Source organism: Bufo gargarizans, chromosome 5, assembly GCF_014858855.1.
Source record: "Bufo gargarizans isolate SCDJY-AF-19 chromosome 5, ASM1485885v1, whole genome shotgun sequence".
Lineage (NCBI taxonomy): Eukaryota > Metazoa > Chordata > Amphibia > Anura > Bufonidae > Bufo > Bufo gargarizans.
The window spans coordinates 83,211,662-83,229,568 of record NC_058084.1 but is presented as its reverse complement, the minus strand read 5'-3'; the positions used below and the strand labels follow the sequence as shown (position 1 = coordinate 83,229,568).

General features: G+C 47.9%; 1 protein-coding gene across 1 annotated transcript; it reads left to right on the top strand.

The window, feature by feature from the left end:
- The first annotated feature begins 539 nt into the window (after window positions 1–539).
- Window positions 540–16,086, top strand: RAD51 (RAD51 recombinase). Its single transcript, XM_044293986.1, has 10 exons — window positions 540–613; window positions 3,624–3,723; window positions 5,703–5,840; window positions 6,334–6,451; window positions 6,536–6,627; window positions 7,577–7,671; window positions 7,755–7,868; window positions 8,339–8,468; window positions 14,551–14,672; window positions 15,087–16,086. Exons 2-10 carry the CDS (start codon window positions 3,649–3,651, stop codon window positions 15,208–15,210), a joined length of 1,008 nt encoding a protein of 335 aa, XP_044149921.1. The 5' UTR covers window positions 540–613; window positions 3,624–3,648; the 3' UTR covers window positions 15,211–16,086.
- Window positions 16,087–17,907: the final 1,821 nt, after the last annotated feature.

Genomic DNA, 17,907 nt, shown 5'->3' with positions numbered 1-17,907 from the left:
GGGCCAGGGCTGCGTGAAAAACGCTGAATTTAGAACCTTCTGCGATTTTCACCCAACGCAGAACTGACAAGTACACAGAGCCATTGAAATGAATGGGTCCGGATTCCGTGTGGGTGCTATACGTTCACGACACGCATTGCACCCGCGCAGAAAACTGGCTCGTGCGAAAGGGGCTTTAGGCCAAGAAACACAAGGCCCTGAACTGGTGTAGCGGGCCTGGAGGCACTGTCATGACTTATAATGCTGTGTGTCCCTGCTGTAAGGACTAATCATTACAGTCCGTCTCCCAGGCCACCGGCCGCCGTGTCCGTCCCTTACACAGGACGTGGTTGAGATGGGGCTGTGTGTTAAGATGGACAATTCCTTTAAAAAAAATAAAATAAGGGACATTTCTGGTGCAGTGAGGGACTCGGGGTCCGGGACAGAATAAGAACTGTAATGACTAAAGAAAGAAAAAAAAAGTGACTATGAAATAAAGTACAAGGCGGCGCTAGGACCCGGCGGAGGCCGGAAGAAGCTCGTGCTCGGGGGGGCAGGACGTGTCGCGCGCACGCACGGTTTGGCGGGACATTTGTAATCACCGGGGGTCGCTGCTCCGGCGTCCGCGGGTCAGGTGAGTGGAGGGGCCGGGGGTCCCCACAGGTGTCCGCTCCGGGGATGTGCGGATGTATGAGGGGCAGAGCGGCCGCTCCCTGCAGTATGGCGCCGGCTGTGAGGAGGACGTGTCCTGCGGCCTCTATACGCAAAATGGAGGGGCTCCGTCCTGATATCCGGGAGAGGCAGTGTAATGTGCCCGCGTCCTCCATGAGGCGCGCCCTTTCCATGTGACCCATTAGGTCAGGTCGCTGTCACGTGCAGGGGGGTCTCGATGGCTCAGGTCGCTGTCGTGCGCGTGGGGGGCCTTGATGGCTCAGGTCGCTGTCGCGCGTGCGGGGGGGGCCTTGATGGCTCAGGTCGCTGTCACGCGTGGGGGGGGGGTCTTGATGGCTCAGGTCGCTGTCACGCGCGGGGGGGGGTCTTGATGGCTCAGGTCGCTGTCACGTGGGGGGGGGGGGGGTCTGGTAGGCTCAGGTTGCTGGTAGGCTCAGGCCGCTGTCACGCGCGGGGTCTCGATGGCTCAGGCCGCTGTCACGCGCGGGGGGGTCTCGATGGCTCAGGCCGCTGTCACGCGCGGGGGGGGGGTCTCGATGGCTCAGGCCGCTGTCACGCGCGCGGGGGGGGTCTCGATGGCTCAGGCCGCTGTCACGCGCGGGGGGGGTCTCGATGGCTCAGGCCGCTGTCACGCGCGGGGGGGGGTCTCGATGGCTCAGGCCGCTGTCACGCGCGGGGGGGGGTCTCGATGGCTCAGGCCGCTGTCACGCGCGGGGGGGGGGGTCTGGTAGGCTCAGGCCGCTGTCACGCGCGGGGGGGGGGGGGTCTGGTAGGCTCAGGCCGCTGTCACGCGGGGGGGTCTCGATGGCTCAGGTCGCTGTCACGCGCGGGGGGGTCTCGATGGCTCAGGTCGCTGTCACGCGCGGGGGGGGTCTCGATGGCTCAGGTCGCTGTCACGCGCGGGGGGGGGGTCTCGATGGCTCAGGTCGCTGTCACGCGCGGGGGGGGGGGGTCTCGATGGCTCAGGTCGCTGTCACGCGCGCGGGGTCTGGTAGGCTCAGGTTGCTGGTAGGCTCAGGCTGCTGTCACGCGCGGGGTCTGGTAGGCTCAGGCCGCTGTCACGCGCGGGGGGGGTCTCGATGGCTCAGGTTGCTGTCACGTGCGGGGGGGGGGTCTCGATGGCTCAGGTCGCTGTCACGCGCGGGGGGTCTGGTAGGCTCAGGTTGCTGGTAGGCTCAGGCCGCTGTCACGCGCGGGGTCTGGTAGGCTCAGGCCGCTGTCACGCGCGGGGTCTGGTAGGCTCAGGCCGCTGTCACGCGCGGGGGGGGTCTCGATGGCTCAGGTCGCTGTCACGCGCGGGGGGGGTCTCGATGGCTCAGGTCGCTGTCACGCGCGGGGGGGGTCTCGATGGCTCAGGTCGCTGTCACGCGCGGGGGGGGTCTCGATGGCTCAGGTCGCTGTCACGCGCGGGGGGGTCTCGATGGCTCAGGTCGCTGTCACGCGCGGGGGAGGTCTCGATGGCTCAGGTCGCTGTCACGCGCGGGGGAGGTCTCGATGGCTCAGGTCGCTGTCACGCGCGGGGGAGGTCTCGATGGCTCAGGTCGCTGTCACGCGCGGGGGAGGTCTCGATGGCTCAGGTCGCTGTCACACGCGGGGGGGTCTCGATGGCTCAGGTCGCTGTCACGCACGCGGGGTCTGGTAGGCTCAGGTTGCTGGTAGGCTCAGGCCGCTGTCACGCGCGGGGTCTGGTAGGCTCAGGCCGCTGTCACGCGCGGGGTCTGGTAGGCTCAGGCCGCTGTCACGCGCGGGGTCTGGTAGGCTCAGGCCGCTGTCACGCGCGGGGTCTGGTAGGCTCAGGCCGCTGTCACGCGCGGGGTCTGGTAGGCTCAGGCCGCTGTCACGCGCGGGGTCTGGTAGGCTCAGGCCGCTGTCACGCGCGGGGTCTGGTAGGCTCAGGCCGCTGTCACGCGCGGGGTCTGGTAGGCTCAGGCCGCTGTCACGCGCGGGGTGACAGCAGTTATGGTGCCCATCTGGTACCTTGTATGAAGGCTCCCCTCTACCATGCGCTAGGTCAGGCATCCTCAAACTGCGACCCTCCAGCTGTTGTAAAACTACAACTCCCACAATGCCCTGCTGTAGGCTGATACCTGTAGGCTGTTCGGGCATGCTGGGAGTTGTAGTTTTGCAACAGCTGGAGGGCCGCAGTTTGAGGATGCCTGCGCTAGGTGTTCTCCTGCTGTACCCAATGTGCTGGGCACAGAACAGCGGAAGCGTTTTTTAGCTAATTTACCGGATGAGACGAGGCCCGGGCTCAGGTACTTGAGGCGTCTCTCCGGTCACTTGGTCTTGTGAGCATTATGAAGAGCCGGAGGTGAGAATCATCAGTAGTGACCACAAGTCCTCGGTTGTCTTCTCCTGTCATGTTGTGGGGACGTCATCCCTCACTCAGTTAACCCTTTGGAGACATGAGGCTGGTTACGTTTCGGTCTGTCTGCAGAGTTTCCCGCTTTCAGTTTCATACTCATCCCTGATCTGTGAATACTATAGCTAAATTATCAATCTGATAAGAATATGGCTGCAAGGAGTGTTTATGAGCTGCAAGGAGCTCAGAGATAAGGGCAGTCATAGCGGCAACCTGACGGGTTCTGTGTCAAACTGAAACTTGACCCTGTAGAACAAAAACTAGATTTTTTTTTTTTTTTTATCAAAAAACATTTTTTTTTTTCCTTTTCATTTATTTAGCCCTCTTAGGGGACTTAAACATGTCATTGTATGAGCTTTTTAGTATGGAAATGGTGTAGATATTCAAGGGGCTGTCCATCATTTTGATATTAAAGGCCTGTCCTCAGGCTATGCCATCAGTACCCGATTGCCCGTGGTCTGTAACCGTGCTGATCGGCAATTACCTTATAGTGAGTGGGAGCAGTGCTGCAGTCAGAGTGGTCGGAGATCGGTGGGGGTGCGGTAGGATGTTGGGCCATCAGTATTAAAATCCTTCCATTTAAAGGTTTGTTTTTTTTGCTTTTGTTTAGGTTTTTCTCTTGCTGTCGGAGTATCATGGCTATGCAAGCTCAGTATGAAGCAACCGCAGAAGAAGAATCTTTTGGACCTCAAGCGATATCTCGTCTTGAGGTAAATTTCTTGTGTGTAGAAGTCAACCAGTTCTTCAGTGCAAAAGACTGTGAGGGATCCCCAGCCAGTGGTGGTGAGAAGAGCAGTCTGGTGCAGAGACAGGGACTTCTCGTCCTCTCCTTATTTATCAGCAGGGTTATTCCACAGTGCGCGTTTAGATTTCCTGCAGGACCATGGAAACAATGAGGTTGGGTTCACACGCGGTGTAATATTATGCTGCAGGATCCACGTGTCTTACATGTAAGAGGTGGATTTGTGTCTGCCACGTGTGAATCCAACCTAACAGCGCCACCTTTCACAGACTATCCCTTGACCATAGCCGTGTCTTACCATCGGACTCTGGGACACAGTGAGGCTGGGGCTACATGGTGACTGCACAGTTGGCCGCTTGCAGCATAATAGAAGTGAATGGAGTCTCTTTGCGACTTGTAGTTACCACGTCCTGGCAGAGGTGATAAATCCTAACCTACTGGATTTCCTATGACTTTTGGGTTGCTGCAACTGGCAGAGCGCCCCCATACACTTCCATCTTCTGAGGCTGCAGTGTCGCCATGTAGCCCGGATGACCGACCCTCAGGAGAGGTCATCAGTATGTGATTAGTGGTGGTCTGACACCCAGGACCTGGCTGTTTGAGAAGGCCCCGGTATTCCTGTGAGCGCCAAGGCCTTCTCCCTGCTCACCAAGCACAGCGCCGTACATTGTATAGCTGTTGTTCTTGGTATCGCACTCGGCCCCGTTCACTTCAATGCGCAATACCAAATACAACCACTATACTATGTAAGGCGATGTGCTTGGTAAGCATGGAGAAGGCTGCAGCACTCACAGGAGCACTGCTGCCTTCTCAAACAGCTGATCGGTGGGGGTCATGGGTGTCGGACCCCCACAATCAGATACTGATGACCTCTCCTGAGGATAGATCATTAGTATTAAAATCTCGGAAAACCCCTTTAACTTTATACGAGACAGGAGGAAGGTTCCCATGACTGACACCATCTTCAGCTCTACTACAGATGTATTACACAGGACTGAATGGGTCGTACCATGAGAGGCTGCTGCACATGTATAATATAGGTCTGCGAGCACAATTTAAAATATAAATATTGGATGACTTCCTATTAATACTGGTAATTGCTAGAACTGGAATACCTCTCTAAGTGGTCACTGTACTTAAAACAAACTTGGCCTAAATCAATAGTACAAGTGAATATTAGAAAATGTGTAATATATTTTATCAGAGAAAAATGCCTCTTTCTCCCCTGTTCTCCCTCCTCCACTAAGGGAGCTTTCACGTATGCAGAGGATCAGGCCAATTATTGGTCACATGTGCAGGTGCTGAGATCACAGGGATGTGCTGCCGACAAACATTGAAACTATGGGACGAGCGATTGCAGTAGCGATCATTCATCCCCTAGCGAAGGGAATTATGGCTGCATGTAAATGTATGAAATGAGCGTGTAATTACCAGAAATGAACTTCCTCTGTGCTGATCAGTGAGGAATACACGTTCTGTGTCTCCTGACTTCCCCAGACACTCGCACCTTCAGTTTAGCTAAGTGTGTATGTGTTAATGCGAGAGACTAGAAAACTGCTTCTGGAGACGGCCTATCTCCAGGGAGGGCGCTCCATCCTTCTCTCCCCTGATATCCTCTATCGGGTGCTCCCCATATGCATCAGGTTGTTGGCTGAACCCGCCATTCTTGGACAGTACACTAATGTGTATGGGGGGTGAGAGACGGACTATGTGCACAGTGAGGGCTCAAGTTACATGTTGCACGTAGAAGTCTATGGAGGGAATGAGGATAAAGCTTTTCTGATAAGATATATTACAAAGTTTCTTTGTATTCACTTGTACTATTGATTTCTGAAAAGTTTGTTGGAAGTACAGTGACCGTTATTTGGGAATAATGCGACGCTAATAATAATGTTGGCAGTGCGCCCCTGTCTAACCAAAAAGTGTTTTTTTATCTTTCTTAATTAGCAATGTGGAATTAATGCAAACGACGTGAAGAAGCTGGAGGAGGCTGGGTTCCACACAGTGGAGGCGGTCGCTTATGCTCCGAAGAAAGAACTGATTAATATTAAGGGGATAAGTGAGGCCAAAGCAGACAAAATCCTGGTAAGTCGGGAAGTGAGGTTTGTAGAGATTGTCCAGGCCTAACCCTCCGTGCTTATGTATGGCTGCAGAAGGAATGGTTAGTCTTTGTTCACACTGGCGTCCTGGATCCTTTGTTGGGATGTGCAGTATATTGCAATTTGTTGTTCTATTCTTCCTGAAAAAACAGCCGCATGCTAATAGTCCCACCCTGAAGATGGCGGACGTATCAAGTATCATATGTTAGAGCTAAACACAGGCAGAATAATATGCACCGATGTCAGAACATCCCCGAGATGCCTGTGACTGTAATAATGTCTGTATTAGTACATGTGTACTCGCTACTGACTGAAGGTATAGACTGTCGGCCACTGACTCGTTGCACCAGAGCCCTGTGTACAGGAAAGTGCAGTCTGCTGTGCCTTCCTATACCGCAGACAAGATATACTGGCCTGACCGCTCAGGGGCCCTATGGATACTGGGCCTAGATCAATAATCGTGTCCTGTCACCTTCTAGGCAGAGGCGGCTAAGCTTGTCCCTATGGGGTTTACTACGGCGACGGAGTTCCATCAGAGGCGTTCGGAGATCATACAGGTTTCCACAGGCTCCAAAGAACTGGACAAGTTACTGCAAGGTGCTTGTGGTCTTCCTCATCTGCCCCCTGTCTGGATACCCCATTCTCTGTTCTTTGGGTTAATAGTCGGTGTTTGTTCTCTAGGGGGTATCGAAACAGGATCGATCACCGAAATGTTTGGAGAGTTTCGCACCGGGAAGACGCAGCTATGTCACACTCTAGCAGTCACCTGTCAGGTAGGCATTCAGACTCAGAAATGTCTGATCCTTATTTCTGTACAAATGATTTAGCTGATATAATGGCCGCGTTCCCCGGTCTTTTTCCTTTTTTTTGTAATTCTTTCGCTCATTGTACGGTTTTGGACAGTCCGAATTGTAATTGTCCATGTTCTGCTATGGTCAGTCATTTCTGCTCATCCATAACTCTGGTCTGTGTGAGGACCTCTCCTGCAGATGACCACTGGCCATGACCTTCAAGACAAAAAGATTTAGGGGGTCATTTATTATCCAGAAATATTCCTATATTGGGCGTATTTCTGGCGCAGATTGTAGCGCACTGGTTAGTTGCGCCGCAATCTGCGACTTTTCCTTCTCTATAAAAGTGGGAGGGGAAGGGGGTCGGCCGCACAGCCATCTCGTAACGCCTGTTTTAGGCACAGAAAATGGGCTACATGTAAGTCAGATCGGAAGCTGGTAAGTTATGTAGAGGCCGACACATAACTACATTAAATCCACCGCCAGATATAGGGGTTATTAAGACTGGCGTCTAAACCGCTGATCTTAATAAATGACCCCCTTCGTTTTTCAGAGTTCGTACGTCTCCCTAGTACACTGCCGCACAGGCTCCGTCAAATGCTGTAGGTTCAGAGACGGCCTCTCCTAAAAGCAATGGAAGGAGACATGATGGAGCATGCCACATTTATCCTGTTCGCCAAAGGGCACTGCGTTGTTTGTGCTGTTCTGCCAGTAGAGAGCAGACTTGTTACTATGCCCCTCTTATATAGGGCAGCAGAGTCATGACAGATCCGCTATCACAGACCGTATCAATGGTATGTTTTAGATTCATTTACTCTACAGTGAACTGAATAACCCAAAGCTCCAATATTTTACCACAAATAATTTTTCTTATTTTCTTTAAAAAAAAATTCATTCTTGGGCCTGTTTTTAACTTTTCTGCATTTTTCAGCTTCCCATTGATAGGGGTGGTGGTGAAGGGAAAGCTATGTACATAGATACAGAGGGCACCTTCAGACCAGAAAGGCTACTAGCTGTTGCTGAAAGGTAAGGCTTGCATGTTATAATGTCCTCTCTGGACCTGAAACGCATGGCCCCGGTGTATAAGGCTGTTGTGTTTCACGTTTTAGGTATGGACTATCGGGCAGTGATGTTCTGGACAATGTAGCTTATGCACGTGCCTTCAACACGGATCACCAGACTCAGCTTCTGTACCAGGCTTCAGCCATGATGGCCGAATCTAGGTAATGGGAATGAAATCACATCTGTGCTCCAAAATCCTCCTGGCCTCTAACCACTCTCAATAAAGTGTACCAGTTAGATTTTAGGAACTGAGGGACATCATTTTTCTGGTGTAAGAAAGTAGCAAATTTGTCACACGTCATTGAGCACAAATAGCTATTTGTGTTTTTACGCCAGTTTGTGAAATAAATTTGATTAGCTATGTTAATTACTTTTACGGCAGATTTGTCCCCTGCAACGTCTAAAATATACAATCTGGGTCCCATAGGGAGTGGGGCAAAAAGGGAGTAACTTTTCTAGATATTTGGTGCAAAATTGACATCAGGTTAACCTTTCTCATTCTAGCTGATGCAAGGAAATTCCACAATGGTGGCAAAGTCTATAGGGGGACAATATTAGATTTGGATCATTGGTGTTTTTTTGCTGCTGATGGTTATTTGACAGCTGACTAGTCCTTTGCTACTTTCTGCAGGTATGCGCTTCTCATCGTGGACAGTGCTACCGCTCTATACAGAACTGATTACTCGGGCAGAGGGGAATTGTCTGCACGGCAGATGCACTTGGCTCGTTTCCTGAGGATGTTGCTGAGGCTGGCTGATGAGGTGAGTGTATGTGCAGTACTTTAGGACAGACAGCATATTATTCCTCATACACGCCTCCACAATCGCCCACTGTCCTAATGGTTGCTATTGCAGCTACACAGTTTGCAGGATAGTGAGCGCTTCTGTTATTAGAGCAGACTCCTGACTGCTGCTTAAATGTAACCTGTCGTCAACTTTATGTGGTCCTTACTGAGGAGGCAGTATAAAGTAGTGACAATCCACTGAAATCTGCATGCCTGTCATGGGGTTTCAGAGCACTTACGCTGGGTTCACACCTGAGCGTTCGCGATGGAGCGCTCTGTATGCGCGATTGTACCAGCGTTTACAATCGCGCGTACAGAGACAAGCGAATGCCCATTGTCGCGCGTTCCCAAAAGTCTATGTACGGGAACGCGCGACATAACGCCCAAAGAAGCTCAAGAACTTTTTTGAGCGTCGGGCGTTTTAAAGCGCGATCGTACGCGCTGTAAAACGCCCAGGTGAGAACCATTCCCATAGGGAAGCATTGGTTTCTCCTTGTTGAGCGTTTTACAGCGCGTAGGAACTCGCTGTAAAACGCTCAGGTGTGAACCCAGGGTTACTGTTTAACCCCTTCAGTGCCTGCCGGAATGTCTTTCTAGCTGTTGGGGTTACCAGGTGTTATCCTAACAGTGGCCTGTGTCATTGTGATGCAGAACATAACGTGAAGTTACAAAGTAGTAATCCCTTAAAAGGGTTTTTATGCATCAGGATGAAACCGGACAACGCATACGATCTGCCTGCAATAAGGAATAGATAGTCACTTACCTGACAGATCCCACATCGCCTCTCCGGTTCTTCCAGGCAAGCTTTGTTCACCTAGCGGCAACTGTGACATCACGTCGTCAAGACATGACCACTGCAACCAATCGCTGTTCTCTTCAGTGTACCACTAAGGTTAGTGATTGGCTGCAGTGGTCACATGTTGTCGACAAGTCACCGCAGCAGCCAGGTAAACCGAGCCAGGCATGGAGATCCAGAGCAGCAGTAAGTAACAATCACCTCTTTATTGCAGGTGAATCGCATGTTTGGTTTCTTCCTGAAACTGGACTGACTATTTCTTTTTTTTTTATGATTTTTTTTTAAATGTAAAAATAGTGATTTAAAATAAAATACATGTTATCATTTATACATTATAGTAACATAGTACATAAGGCCGAAAAAAGACATTTGTCCATCCAGTTCGGCCTGTTATCCCGCAAGTTGATCCAGAGGAAGACCCCTCTCTAGTAGCTATAGCCTGTAATATTATTAAGCTCCAGAAATACGTCCAGGGCCCTCTTGAATTCCTTTATTGTACTCACCATCACCACCTCCTCAGGCAGAGAGTTCCATAGTCTCACTGCTCTTACCGTAAAGAATCCTCTTCTATGTTTGTGTACAAACCTTCTTTCCTCCAGACGCAGAGGATGTCCCCTCGTCACAGTCACAGTCCTGGGGATAAATAGCTGATGGGAGAGATCTCTGTACTGACCCCTGATATATTTATACATATTAATTAGATCTCCCCTCAGTCGTCTTTTTTCTAAAGTGAATAACCCTAATTTTGATAATCTTTCAGGGTACTGTAGTTGCCCCATTCCAGTTATTACTTTAGTTGCCCTCCTCTGGACCCTCTCCAGCTCTGCTATGTCTGCCTTGTTTACAGGAGCCCAGAACTGTACACAGTACTCCATGTGTGGTCTGACTAGCGATTTGTAAAGTGGTAGGACTATGTTCTTATCACGGGCATCTATGCCCCTTCTGATGCAACCCATTATCTTGTTGGCCTTGGCAGCAGCTGCCTGACACTGGTTTTTGCAGCTTAGTTTGCTGTTTATTAAAATTCCTAGATCCTTTTCCATGTCAGTGTTACCGAGTGTTTTACCATTTAGTATGTACGGTTGACTTGCATTTTTCCTTCCCATGTGCATAACCTTACATTTGTCAGTGTTAAACCTCATCTGCCACTTATCTGCCCAAGCCTCCAGTCTATCCAGATCCCTCTGTAGCAGTATACTGTCCTCTTCAGTGTAAATTACTTTACATAGTTTAGTGTCATCTGCGAAAATTGATACTTTACTATGCAAGCCTTCTACAAGATCATTAATAAATATATTGAAGAGAATAGGGCCCAATACTGACCCCTGAGGTACCCCACTAGTGACAGTGACCCAATCTGAGTGTGTACCGTTAATAACCACCCTCTGTTTTCTATCACTGAGCCAGTTACTTACCCACATACAGATGTTTTCTCCCAGGCCGAGCATTCTCATTTTATATACTAACCTTTTATGTGGTACAGTGTCAAATGCTTTGGAGAAGTCCAGATATACGACATCCATTGATTCGCCGCTGTCAAGTATAGAACTTACCTCCTCATAGAAACTGATTAAATTAGTCTGACATGACCGATCCCTCATGAAGTCATGCTGATATGGCGTTATTTGCTTATTTCTGTTGAGATGCTCTAATATAGCATCTCTCAGAAAACCTTCAAACAGTTTACCCACAACAGATGTTAAACTTACCGGCCTATAGTTTCCAGGCTCTGTTTTTGGCCCCTTTTTGAATATTGGCACCACATTTGCCATGCGCCAATCCTGTGGGACATTCCCTGTCAGTATAGAGTCTGAAAATATCAGAAATAAGGGTCTGGCTATGACATTACTTAATTCCTTTAGGATACGGGGGTGTATGCCATCCGGTCCTGGCGATTTGTCTATTTTAATCTTTTTAAGTCGCTGATGTACTTCTTCCTGGGTCAGACAGGACACTTTTAATGGGGAATTTATTTTTACATTCTGCATGTCGTACGACAGTTTATTTTCCTCAGTGAATACATTGGAGAAAAAAATATTTAACAGCTTTGCTTTCTCCTCATCACTCTCTGCGACTCCCCCCTCATTACTCTTTAACGGGCCGACACCTTCAGATTTATACTTTTTTAACATTTATATAATTGAAGAACATTTTAGGGTTAGTTTTACTCTCTTTGGCAATTAATCTCTCGGTCTCTAGTTTGGCCGCTTTTATTTGTTTTTTTACATGTTCTATTTTTTTCCTTATAGTTTTTCAGTGCTTCCGTGCTACCCTCCTGTTTTAGTGATTTATATGCTTTCTTTTTGTCATTTATTGCTTTCTTTACAGTTCTATTTATCCACATTGGTTTCTTTTTGTTCCTTAACCTTTTATTACCATACGGTATGTACCTCTCACAATGAGATTTTAGGATGTTTTTAAAGATATCCCATTTTGTGGCTGTATTTTTATTTTTGAGGACTTTGTCCCAGTTAGTTTGGTCTATGGCCTCTCTTAGTTGGCTAACACGAAGGCCCTGATTGATTAAGACAGGAGACTTCTATGCTAGTCTTTATGGAGCCTGTGCTGCCAGAGGCCTATGCTGGCTTTGTCATAAATGACATGGCTCCTCTGGCAGTTTGTGCACCCCTTTTTTGTAATATGGCAGTTGTGACTAGAAAAAAACAGATGTAGGGGGAATAATGAGTCCCCCCCCCCCCCCCCCCCAAAAGCACTCACAAGCCAACGCAGCTGTAATAACCTGAGGTATTACTTTAGCAGGTTATTTAGGGTTAAAGGGGTTATCCGACTTAAAAAATATATGTTAGGGCTGCTTTATACATCATTAAAGATACATTTTTAATGTACTCACTTTATTGATTTTGCGCTGTTTCCACACTGCTGATTTGGGTCATGTGACCCCCGACATCATCAACCCTTCTCTGGCACTGACATCTCGTTTACAAGCTTCCCCCTGCTTGAGGGAGTGGCCCAGCTCTGTAAACGAGACGTCAGAGCCTTTGGTGCCCGTCCCCTCTATCTGGCTGCCGCAATCTCATTAGCATATCAATAGAGCAGCAGGGCTTTCATTACCATACACAGGGCTGACTGTGCAAAACAGAAGCTCCTGTGCTGCACTGAAAGAGTGTACAGGAGAGCTCTGATTAGGAAAGGGTTACCCAGGTGCTGCCAGTCACTGTATTGCTGTGATCCAGGAGCAGGAATGAAGGACAAGCAGCTCAGCCAATAAAAGGGAGAAGGCAAGTCAGGACAGCCAATCAGATGAAAGACCCGCCCTCCCTGCTGTTTACACTGGAGAGTAAAGACATGTGCTTCTGCCTGGGCTCTTAGGTTTCCCAGGGAGAGGAAGGTGGGGGTGACTGCATTGTGTATGGAGGGGTGGGGGTGACTGCATTGTGTATGGAGGGGTGGGGGTGACTGCATTGTGTATATTGTGTGTATGGAGGGGTGGGGGGCACTGCATTGTGTGTATGGGGTGGGGGTGACTGCATTGTGTGTATGGAGGGGTAGGGGTGACTGCATTGTGTGTATGGAGGTGTAGGGGTGACTGCATTGTGTGTATGGAGGGGTGGGGGTGACTGCATTGTGTGTGCAGGGGTGGGGGACACTGCATTGTGTGTATGGAGGGGTGGAGCTGCCATAGAGCTTAGATACACAGAGCTGCCATAGAGCTTAGATACACAGAGCTGCCATAGAGCTTAGATACACAGAGCTGCCATAGAGCTTAGATACACAGAGCTGCCATAGAGCTTAGATACACAGAGCTGCCATAGAGCTTAGATACACAGAGCTGCCATAGAGCTTAGATACACAGAGCTGCCATAGAGCTTAGATACACAGAGCTGCCATAGAGCTTAGATACACAGAGCTGCCATAGAGCTTAGATACACAGAGCTGCCATAGAGCTTAGATACACAGAGCTGCCATAGAGCTTAGATACACAGAGCTGCCATAGAGCTTAGATACACAGAGCTGCCATAGAGCTTAGATACACAGAGCCTGTGTTTCTGCAATGTGACAGGATGATCTGTCTGTGTGAGCTAGGAGATGATCATGTGACTGGTTTATGCAAAGTTAGGATGTGCAGAGCAGGGTGAGGGGAAGGTCAGATTGTTCACGCCCAGAAATATTCATGAGGCAGAGCTCAGGCTTTGTTGTTACACGCCCCCTCAGCATTGTACTTCAGCATGTAAACACAGCAATGACAGAACCATGAAAAGGTGTAAGTATGGGTTTTAACTTGATGAAATCTAGCTTAACCAAATTATATGTATATCCTGATGGGTTTTAAGAGGTTTTTTATATTTTTTATTAACTCGAATAACCCCTTTAAGCCATGAGGTGCTTAAAAAATTAAGACTCCCATCCCCCCACCCAAACTGTGGTGAAAAAAAGTGTCCTACAGACACGTCCGTGAATAACTGCTGAAATGCAGAGACTCAAGAAACCTACAACTTCAGCTGATTATTAAAGGGGTTGTCCCATGACTAACACTTATTACCTATCCAAAGGATCTTAAGTGTTTGATTGGCAGGGGCCCCAGAGGTTAGACCACAAGTTTGGGGGCCCAGTGTTACCGGTGTGAATGGAGAAGCAGTCACTAGTGTGTTTCAAGTTCAGCGTACGAGGTTCGGGTTATGGATTCCACTACCATGGATCATAACTTATGGGCTGTGGTAGCGGAATCCATAACAGAATTCTTAGATAACCTGAACCTTGTACGCCAAAACACAAGTTCGCTCATCCCTAGCAGTATGCACAATGCTTCTCCATTCAATTGTTGGACGGCTGGAGATGGCATGGTACAAGCACTGGGCTATCTGACAGTTCCATAGAGGAGTTGATTGGCAGCCCACACGATTCAGATTATTTCAAGACCCTAGCGGTTAGTCCGCTACCAATCACGAGAATAGGGTCCCGGTGTTACTGGTGTGAATGGAATGGCGGTCACACATGTACAATACAGTTCCAATCAATTCTGTTGGACGGCTGGAGATGGCATAGTACAAGCACTGTGCTATCTGACAGTTCCATAAAGGAGTTGACTGCCACCCCATTCAAACAGGTGAACTCCAGGCCCCAGTAGTCAGACCCCCGTTGATCGGACACTACCCATGAAAGGGAAGTTGGGTTAGCTGTCTGACATTCGCTGTTATTTCTTGGCTAGCCAGTTAAGATATTTAATAAGTTGTCATTGTTGTGACCTTTCATTTAGCCCTGAAGTGCCCTCCACCTAATTGCTGATATTGTATTTTCTATCCAGTTTGGTGTGGCCGTAGTTATTACCAACCAGGTAGTAGCCCAAGTGGATGGAGCAGCCATGTTTGCTGCTGACCCTAAAAAACCGATTGGAGGAAACATCATAGCTCACGCATCCACAACAAGGTAAGGAAGCATACCCAGCAGAAGTCTCTCTAATCTGCCACTTGATTCAGTAGTCCAATACTGTGAACTGGAACCTCGCATCAAAGGAAGCCAAAGACTGAATGGAAATAACCAGGAATGAAGTTATAATGGATTACTTCCCATTAGTTATGCTGGGTAGTCAGCAGCTGTAATAGTTCTCCACATGGTGTCATGATGTCTTGATGGTTCCTTTACCCGCCCAGTGGAACTTCTAAGGTTTGGGTTTACCAGTAGTCACCAGTTGCTATTTTCTTGTTAGCTGTTGGCATTGGATAGCCAGGTGTTGTACGATTGATGCTTATCAGCTAGTTGGTACTGAGATTAAATCCAGGATATTTGTAAAGTTTTCCACCTGGAGATGTAATAATATTACTGATTTATTATTTCCCATAGATTGTACTTACGAAAGGGTAGAGGAGAAACGCGTATCTGCAAGATCTATGACTCTCCTTGTTTGCCAGAGGCCGAGGCTATGTTTGCAATTAATGCTGATGGGGTCGGTGATGCCAAGGACTAAACGATCCCACCAAGGAGGTGGACTGATAAAGGCCATATTAACCTTGATGGCCATGGTAGATGATACCAAGTTTAGAAATCGAACACCATCTGACATGTGTGGTTTGTAGATACACAAGATCCCTGGACTTCTGAAGATTGCATTCAGTGAGCTGAGATCTACTGTGAACACAGGAGACCCCAAGAGGACCTTCACAATGGTCCTGACTGCCTAGACGTGCATTAAGGTCAAATTGTCATTAAACTTTACTGAACATGTATGTATAAAAACTAGTCAGCAGTTTTCACCATACAAAACTGCTGACAGCACTACGTTACATCTTGGGGAATGCAGGATAAGCATGGTTTTTGCAGAGCTTTTATTTTATTAACATTTATTCTGTCTGTTTCTGCAGGTGTCCACAAGGTGGAGCTACACTGTGATGTGCTCTGCTCTGAGCTGCTTTATATCAGCTGTAGGATCCAATGTGGAGACGAGGGGAAGGGGCTTTTAAACCGCTCAATGCAGAGACAATGTCACACTGAAGCTCCGCCCACTGGGCACTTGCAGGGCCAGAATCTGGCAGAATAAAACTTAATATCCACACTAATCCTGATAATAAAAGCTCCACAAAAGTTAGGCTTGTCCTGCTCTCCCTGTCCCCTGCCTAGCACTGTCAGCAGGTTTACATGGTGAAACCTGCTGACAGACTCCCTTTTATGTGCAAATAAAATACATTGTGATCCGATACAGTGCAGTCAGTGGTACTCCCAAGGATTGTAAAATAAATGTACATGTGTTTTATTTTGTAGAACTTGTATAGATGTGGAGTTGTTGGGTGTGTATACTTGTATATATTGAAATATGATTGGAAAATAAACTTCTACACAATCATTTCATACTTGTACTTGGAGGTATGTGAGTAGAGTGTGTATAAAATAGGGTTGTTGTGATACCAACATTTTTATTCAGTTTCGATACCACAAAGTATTGCGATACCACGCGAAAAAAGAAAATACCAAAAAGCTGCGTGCATTCCGCATTTTATGCAACGTCCGGCCCATAATTGAACAGTCCTATCCTAGTTTTTTGGGGGGACAAGGTGACTAAAAAAAATTGGGAATCAAGCAGTTTTTTTTTCCTGTTACGGTGTTAACCTGATGGGAGATTTATTTTTAAATATTTTAATAGTTTGGACTTTTCGGACGTGGCAATATGTGATATGTTTATTTATTGTTTATATGTTTTTTATGGAAAATTGGGAAAAGGGGTGATTTATACTTAATATATATATTTTTTTTTACTTTACTTTTTATTTAATTACTATTAGCCCCCTTGTCCTATTCACCCTGATAGAGCTCTATCAGGGTGAATAGGTTCTCACACTCTCCCTGCTGCCCTGTACATAGTACACACAGCAGCAGGGAGATTACCATGGCAGCCAGGGCTTCAGTAGCGTCCTGGCTGCCATGGTAACCGATCAGAGACCCCGGGATTACACTGCTGGGGCTCCGATCACAACTGCCACTGTACCACCAATGAAGGGGAGGGGACCAATGATTTTAATACTGGGGGGAGGGCTCACTGCGCCACCAATGATAATTAACATCTAATACAGATACAGGAGGCGGGTGCTTGTAGTCCCTGGATTCAATGGAGGCCATTTTGGCACCACAGAGATATAAACCAAAAGGGACCCAGCATGCATGTGGAACCTACACCTCCTGAACTTCGTGGTCTCTGTCATGGCACATAACAGGTGAACTTAGTGTTAGGTTCCCATCTTATAGAGATCGCCTTGACGTGCGGCAGATAGGGCTTAAATATTTTTGTACAAAATTTATTTGCCAAGCATCTCTAATTTATAAGCATAGCATTTGCCATGTAATATGTCTTTGTACTTGATTTGGTTTGTAGACAGCAGCGTGATCCATGTTCTCTGATACTAGGCTGCGCAGTAGCGCAGCCTAGTATCGATAAAAGGCAAATCCCGGTACCGAACCGATACCAGGACAAAAGTATCGATATTTGAAAACCTGCAACAACCCTAGTATAAAATGCAGTGTAATTGCTGAAAATAAGGTGACCGTCCTGGTCATGTCTTCAGAGTAAACCGTATTCACATGCATGGCAAGAATCCGCAGAGATTAAAATCCACTGCAGGCCCTATTCTTTGCAGAAAACACTTATTATAAGGCCTCATGCACACGACTGCATGTACTTTGCAGTCTGTAAACTGCGGATCTACAAAATACGGATACCGGCTGTGTATCCCACAAGTTCTGCAGGCCCCTTTTTCAAAATGTAAAATTGTAAGAAAAGGACATGTTCTATTTTATTTTATTTTTTTCAGGACTGACATGCAGACGGTGTGCTATCCACAGTTGTTGGGGCCCCACTGAAATGAATGGGTCAACGTCCAATCCACAAAAAATGCGGATCGGATGCGGGGGGAATAAATAGGTTGTGTATATGAAGCTTAATGGACAAAATTTACATGTAGCTGTTTTCAGGCTTACAGCATGTAAACCCACACTTAGGCCTCATGCACACGACCGTATGTATTTTGCGGTCCACAAAAAACGGATCCGCAAATAATACGGATGACGTCCGTGTGCAGTCCATATTTTGCGGAACGGAACAGCTGGCCCCTAATAGAACAGTACTATCCTTGTCGGTAATGCGGACAATAATAGGACATATTTTATTTTTCTCTTG

What these genes read in the sequence shown, in the direction of transcription:
- RAD51 (XM_044293986.1), top strand. Translation starts at nt 3,649, where the DNA reads ATGGCTATGCAAGCTCAGTATGAAGCAACCGCAGAAGAAGAATCTTTT. An exon ending in GCCATGATGGCCGAATCTAG is followed by an intron (nt 7,869 to 8,338) that starts GTAATGGGAATG and finishes TACTTTCTGCAG; the next exon opens with GTATGCGCTTCTCATCGTGG. An exon ending in TGCTGAGGCTGGCTGATGAG is followed by an intron (nt 8,469 to 14,550) that starts GTGAGTGTATGT and finishes TTTTCTATCCAG; the next exon opens with TTTGGTGTGGCCGTAGTTAT.